We start from the raw sequence: 27,966 nt of genomic DNA, 5'->3' as shown, positions 1-27,966 counted from the left end.
TTTTTTTTTTAATTTTCAAAGCAGAAAATAATACAAATTTTAATTCATGGTAACATAGTTGGCCGGGAAAATACCCGTTTGACCTCGAAGCTTTCCTTCCCACCAGTCAAAATGAGAATCTGTCTTTGATATCACTGTGATTCTGTCTCCAGTTTGAAAACTCAAATCCCCAGGCTGTTGTCCTTCAAAAGAATACAGTGCCGTCACTTCAATGGGTTGTTTCAAGTCGCCTAAAACAAGACAAAAATATTTAAATTATCCATATTTTTATGGGAAAAACTGGGAGTATGTGTAGGTGTGATCCAAATCAGCAATTGAGGGTTCTTGGCGCCCGACGGCTGGCAGAGCCCCCAGGGATGGTCTGTGTGGTCTTGCTCGTGCTATGAAACTTGTGTGTTCTCTGAAAAGAGCAAATATTTGGTAATAACATTTACTAAATCCACACAAGTCAAACTGCATGTTGTTACATAGTTAACAATGTATTTAGCAAGTATTTGTGGTTATAATTGTTTGAATTTTGAATAATCTATATATTATTTGTTTTTATTATTTTAATAGTCACAATGTCTCCATGAATTATAGCTATTAGAGAAAAGCTGACATTTACGCTCACAATTATATCATAAAAGATTCAATTAAAAACCACGCTCTGTAGTCACTGGTTTTGAGGACTCTGGCTCAGATGGATGTAGTTTGCTGTTTCATCAGCAGACATTCCTCCCCACACACCATGGCTGTTTTCATTTCTGTGCTTAATTGGTCCTTTCTCTCAAAACAGAGATTATATTCAAATTAGGGCATTAAGAAGCATGTCTACACATGTTTAACAAAAATTTCAACACAATGTGCAGAATTTAGTGTATTAGGTTCGTGCAAAAGTAACTGCAGTTTTTGCAATTATTTTTAACCTTTTAAAACACAATTACTTTTGCATCAACCTAATATTAAACTGGGAAAAAATACTTTGAGAATTGAATGGTCAAATGAGTAAAAGGCATTAAATATTATAAGCCGTATAACATCGTAAAAGCACGAACAGATACTTTCTGGGCAGTCAGCTACATATCACTGTTTCACGTACTTTTGTGCACAAATTATGCAGTTAAAGGCTTGTGTTAAATGCATCTAAGAACAGATATATGGAAAACATGAATAACTGAATTCTAAAGTCAGTTATGTATTTGAACCTGTAATATTATAATAATAAAACAAACTGAACTTGGCCTGTTAGTAAGAAATAAAAATAGTCAATTGTTTAATTAAACTCCATTGACTGAAACACTGAAATTGTAGCCACACAAGATGGTGCTACACGTCTTTCTGTGAAGCCTGTGCCGTGCAGTTCTTTGAGTCCTAAAGAAATAAGCTTTATAATAACAAGATAAGTACATTAGAGATATTACTAGTATAATTAGTTTTTTCCTATCATACAAAGAGTTCTGCATATTTTTATATTTTATACTATATTTACTTTAGTCTATCAATTTGAAGGAACAAGGTTAAAAGAATGTCACAAAAAGAATACAATTTTGATATAGTCTGGATATAGACCAGTTAAGTGACGGCTGACATGTATTAATGGTCACTGCTGTGCACAGAAGGAGCCATGGAGCCACACTGAGACTAGTCCTCAGGTCACACCTCAGCGTCATTAGATCAGAGAATGTAAATTAATGCTAAAGAAGCATCATTCTGAAAATCATTTTTTTATCAATAACTGTATTTGCGACCTCCATATATGAAGCTCAATCGTGATTAACAAACTCAGACCAGGAAACCCTCAAGTGACTCCTCCTCCTCCCGCTGGTCTCCCAGACGAGCTGGGTGACAGAGAGAAGCGAGGGTGCTTGTGACTATCCACGGATGTTGGGAAGCCATGGCCACCTCGCTGCCTGCACACACGTTTGTCCTGTGTTTACAGAGTGAGAGACACACAGGGGAGATGGTCCCAGAGCTTGCAGGTGTCCTGTCTGGAGAGCTGGCCTGTGACAGGCTCCAAAACGCCCCCCACGCACCCTCCTCCAGTGAGGCAGCTACAGAATCCCCACGGAGACCTGCACGTGTCCAGGGGGTGACACTGACTGCCAGAAGTCGCATTTAGGTCAGCCCCTGTCTCCAGAGCCTTCTTAGGGCTTGTTTCTTATCATTACACTTTCCCTCGGCGCCTTTGAAGAGATATTGCTAAGATTTATCAGGTGCCTAGGTGCAGACTTGAGAGAAGCTGGAGAAAGGGGGCGCTAGTTCCCGCGTCAATCACCGCCGCAGCCTGGGGTCCAACAGGCCCTGCTCTCTAGTCGCCACAGGCCCTGCCGCCTTGGTGCCCGCCAGCAAGTTCTGCTTGTCTGTTGACCTTGTCAAATTCAAGAATCCCTTTAACTGCAGGAGAACTAGTCCAGGTCTAATCCTAGCAGAGCCTTCAAAGGTAAAAAGACTGTGATGGAAACCTCCAGATGTGTACGCTGCTTTGGTACAAACATTTGTATGTTAACCTCTTTGGCTCCTAAAGGACATGTACCCAAAGGTCAAACTTTTGACGATCTCAGTAATTTTTGCAAATCACAAAGAGCAAAATATGTTTTTTACAACCTGGCAGAGCTTTGTTAGTAAGTCCAACACCACAGCACCTCCCCACGGTTAAGCCCGAGGCCATCACACCCAACCACACACAGCAGGACCTCAGCCGGTCAGGGACAGTCACCTGGGACGTTAGCAGGAGGAAAGTCAGATACCTTAACCCAGCAGGAAAAGGTTGACTTCTGCTCAGGGGACTCTGCTTGAGAGATATTTTTGAAATATTTGTATAAATTTTAAAAAATGGGTGCCTAATTACCTTGATACTCGATTCACATAAAACAGATGAATCGCAATAGTTTAATGCAGTAGTAAATGGTTCTGTGACTCCAGTGACAAAAGATGATGTAAAACATCAGGTGACTTTATAACTGCTTAACCTTTGCCCTCATTTTCTGTCCCACTCGCATTTCTAAATAATTGCTTAATTCTTTGAAAGAACATTTTCTAAAGAATATTAATGTAAGACAGGTTGAAGGACTATTTTTATCTGTTTCGGTTTCCAAATCCCTCTCATTTCCTCAAATTAAAAGCAAGTAAGAAAACAAAAGCATAGCATTTTTTAGATGAAGTACTTCTCAAAATAATGTGGAGATCCTATGAATCAAAAAGGGGGTGCTGAACACGTTCCCAGAGATTTTCACAACCTGCCAGATTAATTAGAGTCTGTGATTATAAGATGGATGTAAATTACTTTTAACATATAGATATTTTTCTTTACCAACTCTCTCGTGATAGCCGGAAAGTTCAGGGTAGAGCCTGCATTCGTTTCTGTTACCTGCAAAAAAAGGGGGGAACAGTTGGAAAATTTATTAGTTTATAGTATATAAAATACCCACGAATGTCAAATCTTGCCCTTGCTAAACAAATAGTATAAATCACTATAATTGATAGAAATATCATTATTTGATCATGCTGGCAAGAAGAATTGCCTGAATAAATCCAGAAAATACACCAAATATAAGGCAGATGATAAACATCTCATAGCACACGCTCAGTAGCACATGAAGCACAGTGCGTGGCTTTGCCGTCATATATCCATGGGAAAAACAGACACATCTTTCTCCAGAAGTGATCATAAAATACCCGAATATAAAAAGCCTGTAACCCCCAAGCCAGTGATTTTCGACAATCCTTGCTGGCTTAACCCTAAAATAATTTTTAAACAGCATGTATTCACTTGTATATTCTGTAATTAACACCTAAAAATGTTCAACACAAGCTTAGCAGTTGTAAAGGGCATCCTTTTTAGCATATTTCATTATCAGTTATTTAAATTAAATAATCATATCTCTCTTTTTTGGATAAAAGAATCAAATATTTTAGTGACCTGAAACCCACCGTCATTCATTAAAGAAAATCAACAAGCTTTTTTTCAATAGTCAGAAATTATGTAATGCTCATTTTTAATCTTCAGATCATATTTCCATTCCATTTGTCCCAAAAATTTTATACTAATGTATTATTATATTTTCTGTGTAACAGTTTCTACAAAAAAATTTGTACATAAATTTGGTTTTTAAATTTTAAGTAAGCACAAATCTCTATTAAATAATTTCTTGTAGATTAAGTTATCATTATAATCATTATTTGTACACAATTGATAAAATCTTACATATATTATGAATTTGTTAACTTACTAAAAATAAAAGTAAAATTTTATTTGAACTGCATCTTAATATATGGACGAGACTTAAAATTAGTTGATGTACACAGAATGACTATTTCTTATTTCCAGAATGACATAGGTTCAACATCAAATTCTATTTTAATATTCTTTTTTAAAGATATAGGTACAAAGAAAGCTGGTTCTTGTAAAAACTAAAGAGGGCTAGGAGGAAATATTTTACAGCAATGTAACAATTTTTTTATGTTCCATCTGAGATAAAGGTGAAAAAAAATCACAGTTATGTATCATCAAAACAATAAAGCATTATTTATCAAATAATAAAATATTACAACTTATTGTTTTGGTGATAGCTGCGTGATTTTTAAATGATATTACTATATAATATATATAATATATAATGATAAAAATATATAATGGAAACCACCAGATCTAGAAAAGTATTTGCTATTCATCAGAACCATTTACTAAACAACATTCATATTTCAAATTGGATCATTGTTCTCATTTTGGGGGACAATGCAGCATAGTAAGATTCAAGATGATTTGGGGTTTGCTTTTCTTATTCAAGTGCAAAAAAAAACCCAAAAACCTATTATAAAAGGATGGGAGACAGGACAGCCTGCAAGGCATGTTCTCAGCTGCATTAGCTTGAAAAAAGAACATATCTGGGAGCTGGAGATCTGGAAACTGTATCTCTTCAGTAATCCATGCCCACACGCTCTGCTCTTTGGCAGTCTCTGTGTTCACTGAGCCTAGATGGTTGCCGCCTGAAGGCCACTGGCCTAACAAGGTTATGGGCACGTACAACGTAGTATGTAGAATATAGAATGTAGCATGTAGAATGTAGTAATAAACATTGGCAGGGTAGGGAAGAGGGCACAGTTATCTTAAGGAATCTATTTTTTAAAACTGACTAGAAATCAGAGATTTGGGATAGGCGACTAGATATAAGACAAAAAATATGCAAATTAAGACTTTCTCAACTATAAAAATAAGCACTCTAAAATAGAAATGGAAAAGTACATTTCATTCACCACAGCAAACCAAAATTGCAAAGTACTTAGAAATGAATTTAACAAGAAAGGCACAGAAACTATGAAATCTTGGGAAATACACAACTTAATATCTCAACATGTGGAAAGCATAAAATGGGAAGATTATCATACAAATGGCAAATTAATTTATACATGTAATGTTGTTATAATGCTTCAAAAGCATAGAATAAATATAAGTACATATTATTTTAACTAGAACTGCATATCAGGAAAGAGGAGAATTGATAAAATGAAAAAAATATGTATCAGTAATTACAAAAATAAAATTAATGCCAGAAAATCTAGGAGACCATAAATGCAATCTTGTGTAGGAGGTAGCAAGACCTTAACCACAACTAAAAACTATAAAACCTTTTAAAAATAGACGATAGACATATTTTACATAAAAATTAAAAATACATGAAAATAGGATCAACAGGCAAATGATATATGTAGAAAAAAATTTGTGGCCCAAATGATAGACAAAACCTTTATATACAAAGCACTTTTACATATTGAAAAGGCAACAAGTATTCTAACAGAAAAAAATGAGTGAAATCAATACACTTTCAGAAAAAATTAAATCTAAAACACCAGCAGTTATACCCTGTTTCTCCGAAAATTAGACCTACCTGGACAATCAGCTCTAATGTATCTTTGGGAGCAAAAATTAACATAAGACCTGGTCTTATTTTACTATATTATATTATATTACCCAGTCTTATAGCAAAATAAGACCGGTCTTATATTATTTTTGCTCCCAAAGACACATTAGAGCTGATTGTCTGGCTAGGTCTTATTTTCGGGTAAACACCATATGAAGAAATGCTTAAATCACAAACAGACAGGGGCAAATACAATCCAATTAACAAGGAGATCTAACTAACCCACAGACTCGTAAATACTTCAAAACATCCCAACACTATCAGTGGTGAGGAGTGTATATGGTCGGAAATGTTGTGGGGGTGGGTGTACCTGGTGGGGGTGTACCTGGTAGGGGGGGTGTACCGGGTGGGGGTGTGTACAGTGGGGTTTGCAGAAACATGCACAGGTGACCAGGAAAACTGGCGGAGACAGCAGTCATTGTGCCACGTGGGGACAGCACCATGAGTCCAGGTGTCAAGAGACATGAGATGGTGGGAAACAGCCCACAGCCGGCAGAGACGGGGCCTGGGGACCAGAGGCCACGCAGGCGTTAGTGAGGAGGGGGCAAGAGGGACACCCCCTCTGAGAATCCCTTGTTAAGACAAAGGAGGTCCGTGCCTAAGGGAAGTAGCTTTTCAATCTACTCTGACAAGGAATCGCCATTGAGGACTAACAGGATTTTATATGTGGATGATACAGGTGCCTAGTCTCTTAGTGAGGAAATTTTAAAAACATTGTGTATTTTAACACATACACATGGGTCAGATCCAAAATAAAACAGACTTAGTGTTCATTTCTTGTTCCTCAGAGTGGAAACGTGAGTGTAAGCAAGTTACTGCGCTGAACACGAGGCAGAAAGAGACGTGGCCTTTGGAAGAAGGCAGCAGGCTGAGAGAGAGGGATACGAGCTGGGGGGCGGGGGTAAGACAGGAGGGGCTGGCTCCTGAAGAGTGTGGGGGAGCTGGGTGTGGGCAAGCCGGAGCCCAGCCAGGAAAATGGGAGGGGCCTGGACGTGGGGAGACCGTGAAGGGGGCGGGGAGGGCAAGTTTGCGGCACAGCAGCCGATCATTCTACGCTACGTCACCAGCTTTAACATATTGATACTTAGTGCTGACCTCTGGATGTGAACAGTACAATTCCAAGAGAGACAGCCGTAAAAACGAGTGATGGAAAGAGGGGTAAAGGGCAGAACGTGGTGCTGTGTCCTTCCGTCCATTTCCACACCACCTTGCGAAAATCCGGAGGTCCCAAGAATGTGTGATAAAACTAATCTTCAGAAATATAAATCTATGAGTATATAAGAAAAATAGGCTTATTCTGTTCCCATTTTAAATCAGCAGGATAACAGTGTCTGGAAGAAATGACAAATGCGAAAAAACTTTAAAGGTAAATCTCTTTGTAAGTTGGAGAAAGTATTTTCTGAATGAGAATAGAAGTTGTACCAAATTATAGCAATGATAATTTGTCTTATGAATTTAGAAGAGACTAAGCTGTCTTATGAATTTAGAAGAGACTAAGCATTTGTTTTATTCCTTTAATACCCTTAGTTCTTTTATTTGACTCTAAAGTTTAATAATGTAGCTTGATTTCTTCACAATAATTTTTAACAATTGCTTAATTATAATTGTATTTGAATCGTAACAAAAATATTTACTTTGTGAGCTGGTGTTCAGACGGACTTGTGCAGATGACTGCTGGGGCCTTGACAGTGGTTTGGGAGGCAGTTCTTTAGCCTGGGAGGAACGAGAAATGCACACAGTCTTAAAACCCTGCTCTTACCTAGGAGCACATAAGGCTTTTCCCCAAATAGGCTGACTGACAGACTTGATCCCACGCACGCACGTGTGAATGAGGCGCCCGCGTGCACTGCTTGGGGCTACACTAGGGTGATGGCTGACAACACACAGATGTTGACGGGGTGCTGACCCTTCTGGGAAAGAAACGGCTGCAGCCTGGCACCCAGACAACCTATCAGCTGCAGTGACAACTGAAACCCTGAGTCACTTTGCATTCTGTAAGATGGGCATCCAGCGACCTGAAAGGGGGCTGTGGGCTGAGGTGGCCAAGACACGCAAAAGCCTGCTGGCCTTTGGAGGCCTCGGTATTAGCAGCTGTTCTTAGCGCCAGCTGCTGGCATTACAGAGTTCTAGCCGCGGAGAGATGCGATCATGGAAAACAAACTATGTTTCTCCTTGAAATCTGTACAGATGACAAATCAAGGTTGTATAACATTTTCACAAGAACTTGACGTGAATGAACTAACAAGGGGGGTCAGTCAGTGATCAGGAACCTGCTGTCAAGGACAGAATATTCTACATAATGAAGTGTCCTGAGACTGCTGAGAGAGCCGTGCAAACCAGACCCTACCGAAGCCTTCCTCTGCTCCCTCGCCGCTCTTCTCACGTTGTTCCGTTGGCCTTCATTTTCATACTTTTCAGTAAAGGAATCAAGAATTTCATAAAGATCTTCTGCTTGAGCAGGCCGTGGTATATCTCCAAATAAAATGTCATAAGCTCGAATATCTTGACAATAAAATCTAATGAGAAATATCAAATTAAGAACAGTTCTTTTATAGACATACATCTTTGTAGAGTTAAACGTGGGACGTGTGTGTACTTACATATGGCGCTTCATATGTACTACTTTTCAAACACTAACTACAAGACATAACCCATGTTAAACCCCTAAATTCACCCCCTTGAAGCACACCTACGGAGCCAACCACCGTGAACAGTCTGACATGCATATCCTCCCGCAAAAAAATACAAGGCACATCACATATACGTGCAAACAATTGTACACACACACACATCTCCACACTTCTGCAAATATACCTACAAGCACACACAGTTTTATAGCTTTTTACCTGTTAAGTGTCTTAATAACACTGACCTTAATAACTTTGTGCCAACATGTACGGCTTTGGAATTTCTTTAAAATACGTATTTGCTTCAAAATCATATAAAGATTTGCCTCACATATTTGGAAGCCCTGTGATTGAATTAAGTGTATTTGTTTTAGTTTTTCAAGAATTTGGGTGAACTTTAGTGGGAAAGTCTTCCCAAGGTCTCAGATCAGAAGCTTCTGAAAGCATTCTTACCATGTATTTCTCAAATCTGCAAAACATCTCTCCTGACTTTGTAAGATGAATAGTTCCTCAGGCCTGTATTTCCTTCCATTCCTATTTTCTACCTTTTGTGGTTTACACTGAATAGTTTCACATGTGCTACTGGATTCTTGAGTGAATTGGCCCAGTACATAAGCTTTGTACATAAGCTTTTCTCTCTTATAAGGGTGGGTCTGTGTGCTGTAAACTACCTGCCATGTCAGCTCCATCAGGCTCACGGTTGGTGGCATTTCTGCCAGGTTCTGGAAGAAGCCCTGTCAGCCTTAGCTTTTTATCTTTTTCTGGGCAATCTGACACATTTTAGAGGAAATTTGAAAGACTCTTTGGAAAAATTAGTGAGTGCCAGTTTACAGTGGAAGTTCCTGTTGGCCTGTTAGGATTCTTCCAAATCTTTTTTTTTTTTTTTTTTAAGTCAAAAGTGGGCTCTATTTTATGGAAGAAAGACAAAGGCAGACTATAATAATAAAAACCTCTTATAATGAGAAACATTTTGATTGACCCATAAGTTGAAACTGGCATGTACGTCTGCAAATGTTTAAAAAATGTATTTAATATGATACATCTAAATAATAGAATATTATGTAGCTTAAGAATTTATGATTAATCATAAGAATTTATGATTAAAGAATTTATGATTCTTATAATGCTAAATGGCAAAATAGGATTTACAACTTAATCTAGTATGATACAATCACATAAGGCAAAACAAAAGAAAATTATGCTTAGGAAATTGATGTGAGGGAACAAAGCAAAATGTGAACATGATTTCTCCCTTTTAACTTTTCTCCCTTTTAACTTTTGAAACGGTTTTTCTCCCTTTTAACTTTTTTGTTTTCTAAATTTTTTATAGGTACATATTATTTTATATTGAATTTTTAAATAAAGAAATATACACTCATAGCCATATGTTGTTGATTTAAAAAGTACACACAGAAGTACTCTGTAAACTCTTGATTTAAAAAGTACACACAGAAGTACTCTGTAAACTCTGAAGAACTGTTACTACCTAAATCTCTGAAGTATCATTTTTTTATAACACTGTCTTTAAATCACTTAGCATTATTTGGCTGTCACTTACTTTCGATTAGTTTCTTTCCTTTCAATCAAACAGCTACCTTCTAAACTTATGCCAGCAAAGAGTCCTCTGGATTTGCAGTAAGTAAAGACAGCGGCAGAGCTTCTTAAGGCGACATTCCCTTCCAAATTCCTGCAAAACAGAAGGGTTGGCAGCACGGAACTCTGAGAGGCTCCCCACCTGAGAGTCCTAGTTGACCAGCACCATACTTCTGACAGGGAAGAGGCTCTCGTTTCCTGTGCCCTTCTCCCATCCAAGGCTTAACTTAGCTTCCGAGGTCAGACAAGGCCGCCGCTCAGGGTGGCCTGGCCCTAGACCCCTGCATATCACTGTGCTGTGCACATGCTGTGCTTGCTGTTGGCCCAAGCCGGGTGCTGCCAGTGGTTCAGGGGAAGGGCCGTTGTGGGGAGGGGGATAGTCTGTAAAACTGTCACAGGAGGATGTGATAGACCAGAGGACTGTGTCGCAGGGAATACACGTAACGTGTTTAGTTTCCAGCTTTGTCTTCCTTTCTTAAAACAGGGAACTACGTCTCAAGAGTGCTAGAGACTGTGGATTCTTCTCACGCTGAATATTTTCATGGGCCTTGGAAACCTTTCTAGATGATTTTACCGTGTAACTTCTATAAACAGTCTGGGTTTAAAATATTCCTAAATAGCTCAGTTAACACAAGAATATTACTTTATTAATAGGGAAGGAAAATCCACTGTATGTATTTTAAACAATACTCAAGTAAAATACTTACATTTCAATTTTTCATAATTTAGTTGGAAAAAAAGCCTTTTCTTTCCTGATTAATGGTGACCTTTATCAGTGAATTAAATTTGACTTGCTTTAGCTCCTTCCATACTTAATGTAAATTTTATATTCAATTGCAGTAGATAAATTGCCCTGCATTTCAGAAATATTTAGTTTCCTGTTGTGTGTGCTAGTTTCAGATTTTCTCATTTTATCTCCATGGCTGTGTTTTATAAATTTCTTATTTGTAAGCAAACTGAAACTTTCTGGGAGACATATAAATCATAAATTTGTTTCATTTTAATTCAAGTTTCCTCTTAATGTATAACAATATATAGTTTTTAAACTTCTTCTATCCAACAGCTGTTCAAAACTATTTTACAGTACTCACCTTCCCAAGGGCCCGACTGCCACAGTAAAATTCCCTCCAAGTGTTAGGTTACCACCTTTTGCAAAAGCTTCTACTGCTCTGTCATAATTCAGAATAATTACCAAATCTGATACCTAAAATGTAGAAACCCATTTATTAAAAAATAATTGTTTCAATATTATTTAAAATATATGCTTATTAAAACTCCAATATACTACAAATAATGTAGCAACACTTCAGTGTAGACAGAGAGAGAATATGAAAGAAGGGTCATATTTTTATTTTGAGCTGAGGATGTAAGCAGCTATTTCCATGGATAATTGTAGCAGACACTTCTGAGCATTCAGTGTGCACATGCTCTGAGGTTTTCATACATTGCCACCGTTAGGCTTCTACACAATCTGTCAATGCAGTTGGTGACAGAGGTCTAGTGAGGTGAGGTAAACTGCCACAGTGATGATCAGAACAGCTCAAATAGAGGTCGGTGGGCAAGACCAAAAGTCTCTGAAACACAGCACTCAAGAATGCCAAACCAAAGGACGCACAACTAGGAGGAGGGCCCTAAGGTCGGGGACCTGCTGGGCCCCTAATGACACTTTCCACACTGGAGCACTGACAGCCACCCTCCAGGGCTACAGGATGGAAATGATTATGTAAGACACTATGGGAAGTTTCCTAGAAATGTGAGCTATTGTTAGTTATTCCATTCTATATTACAATGGAAGAGCAGACAATTATTCGAGTATCCAATAGAATGAATCGGTTCAGTGAGTGCTTTCTGTGTACTGGAAAGCACAACCCTAGGTGGCAGCAGTATTGTTAATATCACATCTTACAGATAAAGGGACTGAGATTCATTCCCAATTTTAGTGGAGACTCTCATTTTAGTTGCTAATAATTAAACTTACTGCAGTCATTACTACTTAGTCTCTCGCCATTTTTGAAATAAATGATATTTGAAACTGATTCTCAAAGCACGTCCCGGCCTCGCATGGAATCAGAAGGGTGTGGAAGGAGTGGGCTGTGTGTAACTCGGTGCCACTCGTCCTCTGTGTCGGCAGCTGTGGGCAGCCAGACACCACAGCTGATGAAAACATGCTTTCCACAGGAGGGAGGTATTTGTGAAGACTTTGATTTGGTTGATGCACAACAAAAAGGCAGTCATCATGAGCAAAACTGTGTTTCTCTTTTTATAATACAAACGTATGCAGCAGTGAGTAAAGAAGGTCAAAAAAAGATGAAAGAAGAGTTATGGAAATACTTTCTCCTAATAAGGCCAAGGGAATTTAAAACTATGGCAACAGCAAATTCATGAAAGTATACCTGAAGAAGAAAATGGCTGAAGTTTGAGAAGACAATGATTTGAGAGTAACAGGAGATTTGATTTACCAAACACTTAGCAATAAAGCAGCAGATGAAAGGTCAATAGTATGTAATGTAGCAGGTGATCTCTATGCAACAGACCTCTGCAAACAAGTATATCCTACTGGAATTTCTCAGCCATTTGACAGAAGCCATAACCATTAGGACCAAAGCTAGAAAAGGAAACAATACAAAGTCAACCTTTACTTAAAGAATTTGAAGTCACTTGAATATTGGTTGTAACGAAACTGGGCTTTGCCACAGGATGATGCCCTGTGTTAAGCGACTTTTACTGTCTGAGCCTAGGCATGGTCATGGAGCACTGGGGATAAGCAACTGCACAGTTAGCAGCATAAGCTGCCGATCCGAGTTTGTCGGATTTGAGACACAGCTGTTCCACAGATGTGCTAACAGACGGTGAATGAAAAAAAATTCTACTCTAAATGAAAGAAAAATGGTAAACATTAGCTAGTTTTCAGCTAGCTAATCATGAAGAAAATAAAAGGGAATCATTTCCACAGGTGGTAAAATAAGAACAGTAGGAAATCTCTCAGCTTCCATGTATGAAGTTTCAGCTGCTTTTAGAGAACACGGCAATTCTATGTACACACATCACCGACTTACCTCGATTCCTATCTCAAGCCCTCCACCAAGCCCGGCTATACCAATGGCTGAAGGCGCAGACCATTCTAATAAAAACAAATGAACATCAACATCAAATCCCTTGTCACATGAGTATTGGAAGGAAAAATGCTAACATGAGAATGAACAGTGTTTCTTTTTAAAGTAATAAGAATATCGCATTTTCCTTTATGCTTTGAAATGTTCTTTAATAAGCATATATAGTTTTCTAAGTTAAAAATATTTGAAAAGTATTAGATATTTATTATGAGCCTCTTAGACTCACAGATGCGTTCTCTCTGATTTTTCTTGCCAAACATGCCTAATACCAAACTACTGAATTTTCACCAACTAAACATACATAGCATTTGATAATCTTAACAATTAATACTTTATAATGCTTTACAAAATAATTGAGCAGTAATTCTAGTCTTTAATTATTTTATCATAGATATAAGAGAACAAAAGGATTGAAAGCGTTTAGGTTAAACAAGTCTAGAAAAAAGTTAATTTGATTGGGGGAGGGTGGGACAGTCGAGATACAGTAATTTTTTCAAATGCTTGTTAGCTCCCTAATCCTAACTGTTCTTGTTACCACGTATTCCAGATACTAAGATACTGCTTGAGTGTACCCAGGACTAATCTGTCCAGGCTTAGAGGAGTTTTGATTATAGAAATTAGTGTTTTATAATCCCAAAGTTATTTTCCATTTCCTATGTTAGGAACTGTCCCTGTTCCTATCTGGTCGGGGTCTGGGAACGTGCTGTGACTCATTTGGGCAGCTTTTAAATTGCCCTCTGCAGAGTGAGCAGCTGCTCCTGGGCAAGATGGGAGAGAGAGAGGTTGGCATTTAACCCAGGGAAAGGTATCCCTGAGGCTCTGAGCGAAGCCCCAGAGGTAGGCAGCGCCTGCACCTGTTCAGGCAGTCACTCTGTCAGGGGACCTACAAGGCTGGGCCTTCTTACAGCCACAGGGCCCATCTGATGGGGACTCCCTTGAATGAGCCCCCACTTTGGTTGTGTTGCTGTGAAGTCAGGCCATCAAAATTTGGGTGGTGGGCTGGCCCAGTGGCTCAGGTAGTTGGAGCTCCATGCTCCTAACACCGAAGTCGCCGGTTCGATTCCCACATGGGCCGGCAGCCATCATGAGTGGTCAGCAGATGGTCCTATGAGCTCTGGCAGCTGGTCCCGTGAGCTGCTGTGAGCGGCGAACTGACGACTGGTGACTGACTGCCTCAGCCAAGGGGAGCGCAAGGCTCATAATACCAGCATGGGCCAGGGAGCTGTGTCCTACACAACTAGGCTGAGGAACAATGGCTTGAAACAGTGTGTGGGGAGAAGCAGAAAAAGGGGGAAAAAATTTGGGTGGTGTTTGAGATGAAGATAATTCTGTCGTTTTGTTTCACAACCCAGCACTGAGCTCTGAGCTGATCACAGATTCAGAGACTCACTCCATGTGGGGACACGTTGCAGAAGTCATGGGCCCCCCACTGACTGACGTTCAAGGGCCACGAGCCCCACAAACAACGGGTGTATCTATTGTCAGTGAGTGGCCACGCTCCCTCTCAAAATAATTTTTCTACATTGAAAAATAACTATTTACAGAAAAATGTGTTCACTTATGTGACTGAACAGCAAATGTTAGAGTGGTATGAAAAGCAGTTTAGTTGGTTATGAAACATCTACATACGTGTTAAGTATTACTATAAATGTTGGTTCTTGGGATTCAAGGCAAGTATATTTGAATTTCATCTCCGAAAAATCCAGTATGAGATTTCACTGCAGAAAGTAAAACCAAATTACATTGATCTCGATATGATTCTTCCTTGGGGAGATTTTTAAAATGTTTCGTATTCTACTGTTCTCTCATGGGAACAGTAGAAACACTTATAGATAGCCCTTATTTTCTTATCAACTTCCATAAAACAAAAGAAATCCATTGTACCATGAAGTTGAGGAATAAGAATTCATATTTCACAACAGAAATGTAAATATTATCATGTTTAATATTTGCTCCATGAAAGAATTGCAAAATATATACAAGACAAAGCCAGATCTGCCCACTGAGTCTCGTCTAATATTTTAAGAAGAGGAGAGAAACGAGACGGCTCTTTGCCCTGGATTATTGAACACCCATGGAGCGCCCCCAGGGAGCCCTCGGGATGACAATTTCAGGTGGCAGGTGGAAGGAAGCCTATTACAGTCCCTATGACGTGTGCTCGGAATAGAAACAGAACAATAAAGAATTGAGATTCTCTACTCCCCGAAGTGAAGAAACATCGACTTACTTCCATCTGGAAGACGTGCCAATACAACCCCACTGCCTCCTCTAGCAGTTACCAGAAATCCAGCTTTTATCACAGACAGAACTGCGAGGCCCTTCGCTTTAGCAATCACGTGAGCTGCCAAAGTGAAGGACAGTGAGTGAGCACGTGTTACAGAGTTGACACACACACAGGTTTACTTGACTGGCTTCCAGGCTCTCATGAGATGTCTTAATGGCACATGTGAGCCATGACTAAAACTTCGTTACATAATGGATGGGCTGGCCCCCCGCCCCAACTCCCACCTCTTCTTTTAGGTTTTTGGTTTTGCAATGCTAAATGTCACATCACAAGTGCTCAAAAATCCTGCAACTGCCATAAGAAATGAGATTTGGATGACGTTTTATTGATATCCAGTAGCAGGACAAACAATTTGGAGATTTCCATTAGTTTAGAATAATTCATAATTTTAAAAACAAGTTACTAGTTTCAAAGAAATTTAGATCCATACAGTATTAAGGAGTAAGTAATTTTAAAATGTCTGACACACAACATGCGGCACAACTTTGATCTTAAAGCCATATAGTTCACCTTTTATTAACATGAAAATCTGGATTCAAAAACGGAAAATTAAGTGATTTTGCCACGTTAAGACATTTTTTAACTTTATAAAATGACGGGTTACAATATTCAAGTAACATATCTAGGAGTGCCCTGAAAATAGGATTCCGTTTACCAGTTTGTTTACTCACATTTCAGGGAAGTTCACCACATACAATGAGGGTCACTGGTCCCCATGAGCGCAGCCTCACTGCTCTGTGGGCTGGCTTACACAGTACTACATCTCTCAACTATCAAGGGAAACCCAGACACTGAGAATCATTTCTGGACCCCGATTTCATTTTTAAGGTAGTTGAATTTATCACCACTCTAGTTAAACAGTCTGTCAAGGAAATCCCACCAGACCATGTACTCAGGTACACAGAAAAAGATTTTGTAGGTAACCCTAGAAAACCAGTAAACTTCCAATATAATTATGCACATCACTTATTAATTTGAAGTAATAACAGACTCTCAGAGATAATTCATCCGAGAGTGTGAACAAGCTACCATGCAAACCATCCGTAGTCGTTCATAACTAAGCAAGGCAGAGAAAATGGAGTTTTCACGGTAATCTACACGGTAATCCACACGGTAACCTACACGGTAACCTACACGGTAATCTACACGGTAATCTACATGGTAATCTACAAAGCACACCTTCGTTTCGTTTTGTAAAAGATTATACATATATTGTAACAAGGTTGAAAGCTATCTACATTCCACATCACGCAGGCTTATATTCACAACCACATGTTGGCTGAGTCTGCAACATGTCATTCCATTCTCACTTAATGCTTTACTGTTAATAGCACTTCTGTTCAGATACGTAGATAGAGCAAAAGCATGTTTTAAAATGACCACAATTCGTGCTTTAGAGCATTGCTCCCAAAAATGCAGTTATTCTGGTTGTGCTTTTCAAACCTGTGTGCCTAAAACTCCTTGGAGACCCTGTGGACAAGGCAGGTTCTGATTCTCAGGCCTGTATGTCTGAGGACCTCCCAGGGGGCTCTGTCTGAGGAGCACGACGTTCTGCAGTGTGCTTTCTTATGATGGCTGGGTTCAAACAAAGCTCATATCGGTAATATTATAACAAATTCAAAATTGTGTAGACATTTGAAGTTCTGTTAAAGAACTTCAGAAAGTCGGGCTTAAGAAATTAAACTGGTTTCTTTAATACAGGATCAGAGTCAGACACTGATTACGGAAGAGGGAAATTCATCAGTAATAGTGCCCAGGCTGCTTTGCGTATGAATCTTCTTTGCAGGAGGCAGGTATTCTCTGCCACATCCTTTAGAAACAGCTGGTCATGTGGCCCCCAGAGGCTCACCTCAGACCAGCTCTTAGGCCTTGGGCCTGACATGACAGAGGGCATGAAAGACACAGGAGAAATGGGTTCGAAATCTGCATTTCCAGCCACACTGGTTTGGGGAGGGTCTAAGTAAGCAGGTTTGGGGGAGTGTGGAGACTACTGTAACGGCCTGGGAACGGCCTGGGAACATTGATGTGCAGCTGTGTTGGGAATCAGTGATGAAAATCCTCATACAGCACTACAGAGTGTAAATATCAGAAGGAGAAAACACAAAAATTAAATTTTTTTCCTGAGATTAGTGAGTTTACAAGATGAGCTTGCCAAGTCCTCAGAAACTGAGACAAGGACAGGTGAGTTTGAAGAAAGCAGAAGTGGAGGACACACAGTGTTTAGGGCCGTGGCCACCTGAAGGGGGGCAGGCGAGAAAGCTATGGCCAGAAGGTGTCCCAGGACACCAGCTGGTGGTCTGAGCGCCAGCTGCTCTCATGGGGTTCTCTGCCTGAGTCAAGGAACGCAAAACGTAATTTAGAAAACAATACAAATTTAGAAATGACCAGTATGGATTTTATTTACCTACCAGGAATGATCTTATCAGGTCCATTTCTGGAAGTTATTTCTGTGAATTCTCTTAGAATTTTAGCAGCCTTTTTTGCTTCTGATTTCAAATTGGAAGGTATAGGGTTATTCACTAAAAGATAAAAAAAAAAGATTTTAATGAATAAAATCTAAATAGAAGTTAGAAATTTGTTATTTCATTTTTTCTCATGCACAATTAAGCATTAACGAATCATACCCTAACAAAGGAAATGAACTGGAAATCCTCAATTAATTGTTTCATCTCTATTTTCCTGATAAATTAAATTCCCTCTGAGATTGGGAAACCCTAAACTCTCAAAATCCCAGAATTATAAAATCATGGGATTCTAAAGGGTATTAAAATCTGGTCCAATCTCCCAATTATGTACCTTCACCCTGTAATTCTTAGTTCACCTCAATACTAATACTAATACTACTACAAATAATAAACCCTTTAAGAATGAACAAAAGACGTATTTTACAACTATCTAATAATAGATAACATAAAATTTAATAACTTTGGCTATTTTCGTCAAAAATTATTGAACTGTCTGTATAGATTTTCCTTATTAGTAAAATCCTAGGAAAACTCAGGAATTCAGTGATTACTCGAAGTAACAAATGCTAGCATTTGTGTAGCATTTTGCATCTCAGTATTGATTGGGTATTCATAAGTTCATAGGAGCAATTATTTGTCAGAACTATGCTCACGTAATCCCTCCAGCTCTGAAGCATGTGGGCACGGGTCATTCCCTCATCGCAGGACAAGGGATCCGAAGAGCCAAAGATGTAAAATCTGCTGTTCAAACCATCAGATGAATGTTTCTTTCAAAGGATGTGTTTCTGGCTCTGAAAGTCCCACTTGATTGTTTTTCATTTCATTTCTGTCCTCATTGTATTTATGTTGTTCTTTAAATCCTTGAGCATATTGTAAAAGGTGGTTTGATACTCTTGTCCCATAATTTCATCATCTCTGTTTTTTCTGGGTCTGTTTCTGTTTTAATTCCAATTTAGCTACGGGTTTTGTTTTCCTGTTTCTACCCGTTTCTAGTACAAGTTGTTGATGCTGGATGAGAGCATGGCCACCGTGTCTTTGTCATGCTGTTCTCAGCATACTTTTAATGTCTTGTCTTAGGGTAAATTGAGTATCTTTCCATTTCTGTCAAATCTTTTTCATATTTCTTGTCCACTTATGGGGGGGTGGGGAGATCTTTTAAAAATCAATAAAAGTATAAGTAACACAATAGAAAACTGGGCAAGTATTTGATTAGTTATTTCACAGAGGAGGGAAACTTGGTGGCTGATAAATACAAGAAAACTGATCAAACTAACTAGGAATTAGGGATGTGCAAAGTAAGACCACCACGAGTTACCATCCTCTGACAGAATTAGAGTCTGAGGAGTGTGTGCAAGGGTATGGCACAAAGGGACAGCTGGGATCCTGCTGGTCAGGTTAAGTCTGTGCAGTCACGTTGCAGGGCTGTCCTCTGACCTCCAGTGTTAGCCTAAGCGTGCTCACTGGGTCTGAACGGTGGCCCCCAATCACGTCCGCTTGCACCCTGTGGATGCATCTTATTTGGGGGACGAGTGTTTGCGATGTGATCACATTGAGGATCACAAGATGCAGTCATTGTTCACTGCCTCGGGGGATCCTAACGCCAGTGATGAGTGTCCTCAGAGGGGACAGAAGAAGAGAAGACGCGGGTTGGGGGGAGACGCAATGTAGCCAGAGGCAGAGATGGGAGTGGGGCAGCCACAAGCCAAGGAGCCCCCAGAAGTTGGGAGACAGATGGGAACCCTGGAGGCTCGGGAGAGAGTGCGGCCCTGATGGCGGGCGTGTGACTCCTGGCTGCCACATTTCTGCCATCGGCAGCCAGCCAGTTCTGGTAATCTCTATGGTGTGCTGGGAAACTAATGCACATGTAAGAACGTTCATTGAGGTAATACTTTTAATGGCAAAATAGTAATAGCAAATAAAAGAAATATGTCCCAAGAAGGAAACAAATTTTCCTCAGGAGGAGGATAAGTACTGTTTGGTGTAGTACTAAACCTGCATTCTCTGCAGAACCTCAATTACACTCACCTACCTGCGTCAATATGGGAGGACAGACAGGCTGCGTAAACGTACAGACATGTGTTAAAGCACAGAAATAAGTATCCATACATGTAGATAATAACAGTATAAAGACATTTATTTGATGGGGGGGGGTGGCCCTGGGAAGGTTTGGATAGTTTTCCCCTACGGCTGTGTAGTAGGTCATGGTATGTTATTCTCAGTAGTCCCTTGTGTGTCTGAAATATTATCTAACAAAGTCTTTTCAGCATCAACTGAATATTATGTAATTACTTAATGCATCTGTGAGAACTTAGGACTGCAGCTGTACAATTTTATAATAAGAATATTACTCTTTGTCTTTCATTTCAAATCTGACATCTCAGGGCCAACAACAGGCCCTGCATGAAGAGGTGTGGAAAAGTAAACAGTGTGACGTCCGTCGTCCACGTCCACGTGCACACACACACACTCACAAGATGGGGTTTGGTGAGAGACTGCACACTAAATACCGAATTGCAATTTCCCTGCGTTTGTGAGACATTGGTAATTCTGGGTTCAAAGTGTTAGGCACTAAATGTGAAGTTGCTCATCTCCTCACTCACGTACTTGAAATCCAAACCAGCCACTGCGATGACGGTCAGAAGCGCTCGTGCTGCGGTTTGTCCTTGCCATGTGACTGCAGCACAGAGGGACCCTACACATGAGCACAGAGGGACCCTACGCTCGTTTTTATACCGGGAAGGGCTCTTGTGAAATCCATTCAGAATTGTGTCAATCTACTAGGAGCCTTTACATTTTTCCTATTGTTAATGTGTTCGTTATACAGATTGGATTTAGAGGGTCTTAAAAGATACAAACTAGAAAAAGTCCAAGTGAACGACCTTATACAGATAAGCCACTCGGGCCTTTAAAAACCATTTTAAGGAGACAGCATTTAGTCACATCTTGACTAAAGGTAGCACACCAGTGACATACAGTTTTCTTGGTATTCCACAGTGGTCAAGAAAAAACATGGTAAAGGGCATTTTCAATTTTCCAACTTTCCAATACGGTATTGATACAATCGATAGATTCTGAAAACCATGATTGGTGAATAGACACATTAGAGCTGACGGTCCGGCTAGGTCTTATTTTCGGGGAAACACAGTAGATGATGGGCTTGTTTTCTTAATTCTATTGGTTTCTAAGATGAGGCGACAAGACCTTAATTTTCACAGAATGAACAAGTTGCATGCTTTGGGGTTTGCTTTTTTAGTTGTGTGGCAGGGACAGTGAGTTGCCCACCCGGGTGTGCTGCCGTTAGCCGGTGTGGCATTGTCTATGGAAACTGCTGCCCACAAATGATGACTGTGCCACCCACACCACTCAGGCCAGTTCAGGTGGGCGCTGCTTTCTCCACTGTCCCCCCAGTGCTGGCTGGCTGGCTGAGGAGGTCTCTGCTGGCACAGCCATGAGGGGAAGGATGGTGACCAGATTGCCATGTGGGGCACGGCCACCTGGACGCCCCCTTGAACTATTCATGAGGGAGAAATAACTCTTCCTGTGTTAAGGAATCGAGATCTGGGAGCTTTTTACTGCAGCCAACATTCCCTAGTTATTCCATTTAAAAAGTTTCTGATCTCTCCACAGTATTTGCTGAACAAGAAAGATGAAGTATTTGCAACTTACATTTTTTAACTTAGGACTAGATTTCATTTGTTTTATTTACATTGTAATCACTTAGTTTGCGGAAGCAGAAAAATAGGTAGAAACGCATATCAAATATCATGGTACATGTTAGTATCTTATCTCTGATGCACAGTTCTCGTAACAGTATTTGCAAGTCCTTCTTCTGAAAAGAGCAAAGCAGTGGTTTTGCCGTTTTATCAAACATTAGATGGATAAAAAGCTGCCTCTCAGCTGTACCGAGTCCTCTCCTTGCTGCCGCCTCCAAACACCTGGATGTGACAACGTGGTGGTGTGTGCTGCCCACTGTCCCATGGGTCAGGCTTCCCTGTGCAACTGGAGCAGCTGCGGCAGTCTGGGTCCAAATGGCAGGTCTGCCGCGATCACTCACTCTACAGGGCACCCCGGCTGACAGGGCGTCCTCAGGAAGGGCAGTCTGGGAGGGATGCAAGCCTCCTTGGACAGGGTGTGGTCAGCCGTGGACGGCCGAGGGCCACGTTCCGCCCGGCTGGGCCTGCTCAGGGATGTTGGACCAGCAGAGGCCGCCGCCTGGGGTGCAGGCAGCCAGCAGCCTGTGGCGTGGGCATGTGGCAGGGATAGGAGCTCAGGATGGGAGGGGACTTGTGGGCCCCATGTCAGGCTGCAGAGGGCCTGTGGCTGGGGGGCAGCACGGGGACCTCTGGAAACACAACTCATTCTCCCAGACCAGTTTTCCATGCGGCTTCTACAGGAAACCCTTCCCAGGACTGAGCTGTCCACGGAGGCAGCCGTTCCTGCTGCCTCAGGCCCATCCGCTCCCAGGCAGCTGAGCGGCAATTATCCGCTTGGCCCACACAGACCAATCGGTGACCCTCGAGCAGGGACAAACGCCCACTGGCTGCTCTCACTGGTGGGGGAGGACACAGTGACCATGTTTAAAGATGCCACCAAGGCTGCCAACACTGACCTACCTCAGAAGCGTCCAGGAAACAGTGGAGAGGTGGGTCTCTGCCTCTTTCCAGGGTCCCCTTGACTTTCCCAGGGCTCCTCCACTTTCTACTTACACTCAGACCTCAGATCCTGTGACTTAAAGCACCGTTTATGTCTGATAATTCTCCAAGTTTGATCTGTGCTTTAACCTTCCCCCGAATTCCAGACTCACAGTATCGATGGCCTACTTGACCCAAGCATCGCATAAACATCTCAAATTACACACATTCCAACAGCTGGTGACGCCCCACCTCCTACCCAACCTGCTCCCCAAACTTCCTCTCCAGGTGGGTGTCACCTGGGAGCTCACGCTCAAACCCTGGGCCACTGTGACTTCCACTTCTCACGTGCCCTGGGCCTCAGCACACCCACCCTGTCAGGATACAAAGCTTCCCCACCCACGCAAGTTCTGGTGACATCTCACCTGCTCCCTGCCACCACCCGGCCCCGGGAACTTCAGGCCTCGTGGGGCCCACTCAACAGCCTCCTCGTTGACGTCTGCTCCCAGCCTTGAACCCCTACGCTCACTTCTCCAGAGAAACGCTCTGTGTATATAACACCTCAGGCAATATTACTCCAGTGCTTACATCCCTCGGTTTTCCCACTGTATTTGGTCTGCACCATGGCCAGTCTGACTCTATGTGTGCATCTACCCATCTTAAGTATCTGTCTCTCTAGCCATCTATCTCCATCGCTCTGATCTTGCTGGGGCATCTCTTTCACTAGAATGTAAGTGACAGGGGGGGAAGCACATCGTGTATTTTATTTTAATAACTGTAATGTCTCCAACACATGCCATAATGACATACTGCAAATGCGGAATAAATATTTATTAAGTGAATAAAGTATTTGTGTGGCTTTGGGGAATTAAAGGTCAAATGCCTGTTAGGACTAGAAAAGGTTCACGTACATGGAACTGCAACGGATTTGTAGGAGAAAACGCCCAAGTGCCCCTCCTCTTACACTATAGCACTTCCCAGAGCTGGAGGCGGGAGCGGGTCAGGGGAGCAAGGTCCCGTTGGCATTCTGCCCTAAAATAGCCCTTTCCAGGTCCCCCCAGGAAAGGGATGATGACACAAAACTTAAGGAGGCAGTGCCATGAGACCAGCCAGCAGTGCGCTCCGAGAAGCCTCACGTATCCCAAGCCTGCGCTGGTCACAGCCCACCCCCGAGTCCCCTTCAGCCTGGGGCACAGCAGGGTCCATCGCAGGCCTGCAGACACGGCTGTTGTTCTGTCAGGACTGGACCGACTGTCAGGACCTTGAGAAGCAACAATGACTCGAGTGTCCAGCACCTCCTCAGACGGGTGACAACTGAAGACCAACAGCGAATGTGAGGGGGCAGTCTGGTGCAGACCCGAGTCTTTTCTCAGCCCCAGGCTGAGCAGGGCGGCCTCCAGGGAGAACAGAGACCCAGACCCGATGGACAACGAGAGCTCATGACGAAATTTCATGTTTCCGGCACTTGAGTGTGTGATTCGAGGCTCAGATCCTTACCTGCCTTTCCTTCCTACTGCCTTTGTATTCTGCCCTCCAGGCCGAAGCAGTGTTTCTTAGGACCCGGGGGCCCCTGCGGGCCCCTGCGGTGTCTTGTTCCTCCATCTAGATGCTCAGTGCACCTCACTGGGTTTGGAAGCCAGGGGAAATCTGTTCCTTTTGCTGGACACCTGCCTTCTGTTGCAGTCAGCACAGGTGGGCCTGTCCCCACAATGCTGCACTGCGCCTGAGTGACGCAGGGCATCCTGGGTGTCCTCTGTGGGCCACATCAGAAGTTCGTCACCACAATTGGTCTGTGACCAGTGTGTGGCCATGGGCTTGTGTGGGCGCTACACAGCTACCTTTCCCCAGGCACTTGCTGCACATTTTGTCACCCAAGGGGGAGCCTGAGGACAAAGCCGTGCAGAGGACCTTTTGACAAGAGTTGGAGTGAGCCTGGGGACCTTGGCACTGCTGGCGGGAGCCCAGGACTGGGCGGCCGCTGACAGTGGGAGTGGCTCTGAAGGGCTCAGTCACACAGACCCTGCCTCGTTTTCTGCTCAAGCCTATTTGGATCAGATTTTCTGACATGTGCAGCTAAAGCACAGTAAATAACATAAATCTTACCCCCTCACGCCCCCGCCAAGGGTTTCTACTTTGAACTCCATCACCCGAGCAGAATTAAACCAAATAAGCAAATTCCACAGCTGAGAGCTGCTATGGCAAACATCCTGCCGCAAGGGAAGGCTGCCACTCGTAAACACTCGGGGCGCAGATGCAGCCAGGAGGCCTGCCCACCACGGAGGTCTGTGTAGACAGTGGTGTCACTGAGAAATGGGGTGTTGACAAAGCTGGACGTGGTGAAGAGGCCATGGGTTCAGCAGAGCTACAGAGCCTGGCTAATTTGTCTTACTGACACAGCTTCTATTACATTTCTGATAAAACCGCCTTGCCTGGTCATAGTTACATATAGTGACTTCCTCTGGCAGAGCCAAGAGATAATAGCAATTTAGCTCTAAGGGTAATTCCTGTCCTCAGTGTGAAGTCAGAGCTCACCAGCTCTTCCTCTCCTGTTCCCCAAGTAGAGAGCGTGGTCCGATCAGAACATTGCTGTCATTACACAGCTGAAGCGTGAAGACAGCGGTCATTCGCAGAGGCCCCTTCAGTTTTAAATCCTGGCAGGCATCTGAACAGTCGCAAAAGTGCTAAGTCTCTCGAATTCCAAGGCGAAGCAAATTCTCTATAAACATCTGAGTTTCCTCCTGAGAGGAGGATAGCTGCCAAACCTCAAGCTAAGAATCTTAAATGTAAAGTATTCTTTAAAAATTAAAATATTTGAAAATTTCATACTAAGACTTTTTAAAAAATAATTATGAAGAGTTTATAAAATACTGGAGAGAAATTTTTTACTTTGGACATCTCAAAAGCTTGAAATGAGCTTAGGATGTGGAAGTAATTTACATCTTGATCAGAGGGCAACAAACTCAGGGCTGGGGCCACCGGGGGCGGGGGCAGACAGGGATATAGAATCCCACTTGAAGTAAATCGCCATGGGGGTGAGAAAACTGACTGGTTTCCAATCTACCCTCCATCAGGGGTCTGGAACGAAAGCAAGGGGACAAAGGGCCCCTCCCCACCACGTCCTCACCAGAGTTCAGGGATTCCCAAACTTTCCTTCAGTCAAGAAACACCCAGTATATTACTTTCCTCAATGGACTCTCAGTTATGAGAGGGGGACTTCTATGAAAAGTTCGTAAGTTTAGAAACAGTTTTCCAAATTTCCATTAATTAGACATTAATCAAATTATCAAGGCTCACACGATGTAATTTACATCGTGTGTAAATGAAGGTGACTCACTAAATTGATAAAATCCCAACCAAAGGAATGCTGCTGAAGAAAGACTTAGAATGAACTGATTACATCTTAGCCAAAATCAAAGGAGCTTTACTTCCCTATGTGACCTTTAAAAGGGCATTAAAATGTTGCCTTTCGCTCAAAACCTTTACTAGACCCTCATAGTAAACACCATTGCCTGGTCACTACGGCCATTGTTTCTGAAACCAATTCTTACCTTTCACTGGCCTTGGTTTAACTACTTCCTTTGACTTAAGGAGACAAAGTTGTCAGTTCTAGAAATCAAAACCGGTCTCTCTGGTCAGATCATTAACCTTCCTAATCCAAATTGCTAACTCAAACCTAACACAAAACTAACCATTTGCATCCAAACATTTCTGCACCTCTGCTGCTCTTCTAGTCTCCTGACCCCAGGTTCAGGTGCAGGAGTGAGAGGAGGGAGTGACGAGAAACGTAACTCTCAGTCTAAGGAAATCCTCCATTTATACTCACTGTACCCAAAACTGAAGTCATGTGATCCTGGCTCGGAACGGGACTACAAAAGCCAGGTGGTCAGATCACTTGGTATAAAAAATGGCATCTTCCCAAACAACAACAACGAAAAACACCTCGGTGAGCTTGGGTCTTAAATGGCATGGGATTATGTCCTGTCATGATGCTTTTGCCAACAGGACAAGGTTTGCAAGAGTTTCTGCGAACACTGTCCCTGAGCACACAGACAGCACTCTCCCCTTTCACCCACATCCACTTTTCTTTTCTTTCCTTTATTTCTAAATTGTGAGAAATCTCCATAAAATAAAGATTGCCTACGTGGGATAAAAGCATCGAATTGCTTTTGATGAGCAAAGATTTCTTTCAAATTATTTTTTCAGTCTTACAAAAGATGAGGGGTGGCATTTACACATTTTACAGAAATTTTGTTTGACTAGAACATTAGAAAACCAAATAACCAATTGTCCTTAGCATGGCAAACAGGGTGGAAGTTATAACTTATTCTGCTTACTTTAACTCCGACACAGTAACCTGTAAACACCTGCGCAGTCACTGCACAGGTATTCCCAGGGCAGGCCAGCACAGAGAGACCTGTGTTTCTCGGAAGTCATGCGCACAGGTTTTCTGACTAACTTTATTACTTCAGGCATCCCAATAAAAATACTCATGAGAACAGCAGTGCAGCACACCTGGGCCACCACATTTGGACTCCCTGTGAGCAGGGGTCCAATGTCTGTGTCTTCCTTCCAACTCTGCCCAAGCAGCAGCAGTGGTGACACTGAAATACTTGTTGTAATGGAGTGAGTGACAAGTTTCCATCCAGCAAGGTAAATCTCATTACCTTATTGTCACCTACAAATTCAGAGCAGTTTCCTACTTCTTCCAATACGGCAAAGCCTCCCCTGCCACAGGTCCACAGGGTCCCAGAGGGGGCAGGTGCTCACTCTTTTCACCTCTTTACCCCAAACTGTTTAGCTGATCAATCACACACCAAACTCAAACCTTCACCACCAAGCTCTAGAATGTCATCTATTGAAAAAATTGGAACGAAAAGATACTAATCCGTGGCTTTTCAAATATTAGATATTTACAAATAACATAAAATGATTTACAATCGTTAAAATAAAAAGCTTAGGAAGAGCTTTCCTGTGAATTGAAACATTGGGGCTAGACTTGAATCAAAAACACTGGGGTGGGGAGTCCGGGAACCGCTTCACGCTAACTTGGGGCAGTCTGCGGCATGATCTCAGTGTTAATATAACAGATGCGCAACAGCAAAATTCTCGGAATCACCGTTTCTCTTGCCCTCTTTCACCAACGATTTAACGTCTCCAGCTAAACTTTTTTTAAAGGGGAAGGAGGAGGTGGCCCCGACCCAGGTCAGGCTCAGCGGCGTCGCGACACTCGTACTCACTTGTGACCCCGGTCCTGGCCCGCTCCCGCGCCCCTCCACCTGCGACACCAACCCAGGAAGAGGAAGGGCGCACTCGGCCGGGCTCCGCCTCCCAGGGCAGGGACCCGCCCTAGCGA

General features: G+C 42.0%; 1 protein-coding gene across 1 annotated transcript; it reads right to left on the bottom strand.

The window, feature by feature from the left end:
- On the bottom strand, positions 1 to 27,966 carry SH3YL1 (SH3 and SYLF domain containing 1). Its single transcript, XM_033125595.1, has 10 exons — positions 27,851 to 27,966; positions 17,926 to 18,036; positions 15,461 to 15,574; positions 13,177 to 13,241; positions 11,212 to 11,324; positions 10,086 to 10,214; positions 8,248 to 8,416; positions 7,535 to 7,613; positions 3,293 to 3,349; positions 1 to 230 (listed from the first exon to the last, which is right to left on the bottom strand). Coding segments are annotated over exons 1-10 (1,029 nt in total). The 5' UTR covers positions 27,852 to 27,966; the 3' UTR covers positions 1 to 39.

The sequence above is a fragment of the Rhinolophus ferrumequinum genome, chromosome 13 (genome assembly GCF_004115265.2).
Source record: "Rhinolophus ferrumequinum isolate MPI-CBG mRhiFer1 chromosome 13, mRhiFer1_v1.p, whole genome shotgun sequence".
Classification (NCBI taxonomy): Eukaryota; Metazoa; Chordata; class Mammalia; order Chiroptera; family Rhinolophidae; genus Rhinolophus; species Rhinolophus ferrumequinum.
The sequence above is the reverse complement of the archived record's forward strand: the minus strand, read 5'-3'. Positions and strand labels throughout refer to the sequence as shown.

Coding starts and splice junctions, on each gene's coding strand:
- SH3YL1 (XM_033125595.1), bottom strand. Junction 10,215..11,211: donor GCAGTCGGGCCCTTGGGAAG/GTGAGTACTGTA, acceptor TCTGTTTTGCAG/GAATTTGGAAGGGAATGTCG. Junction 3,350..7,534: donor TCTGAACACCAGCTCACAAA/GTAAATATTTTT, acceptor CTTTTTTTGCAG/GTAACAGAAACGAATGCAGG.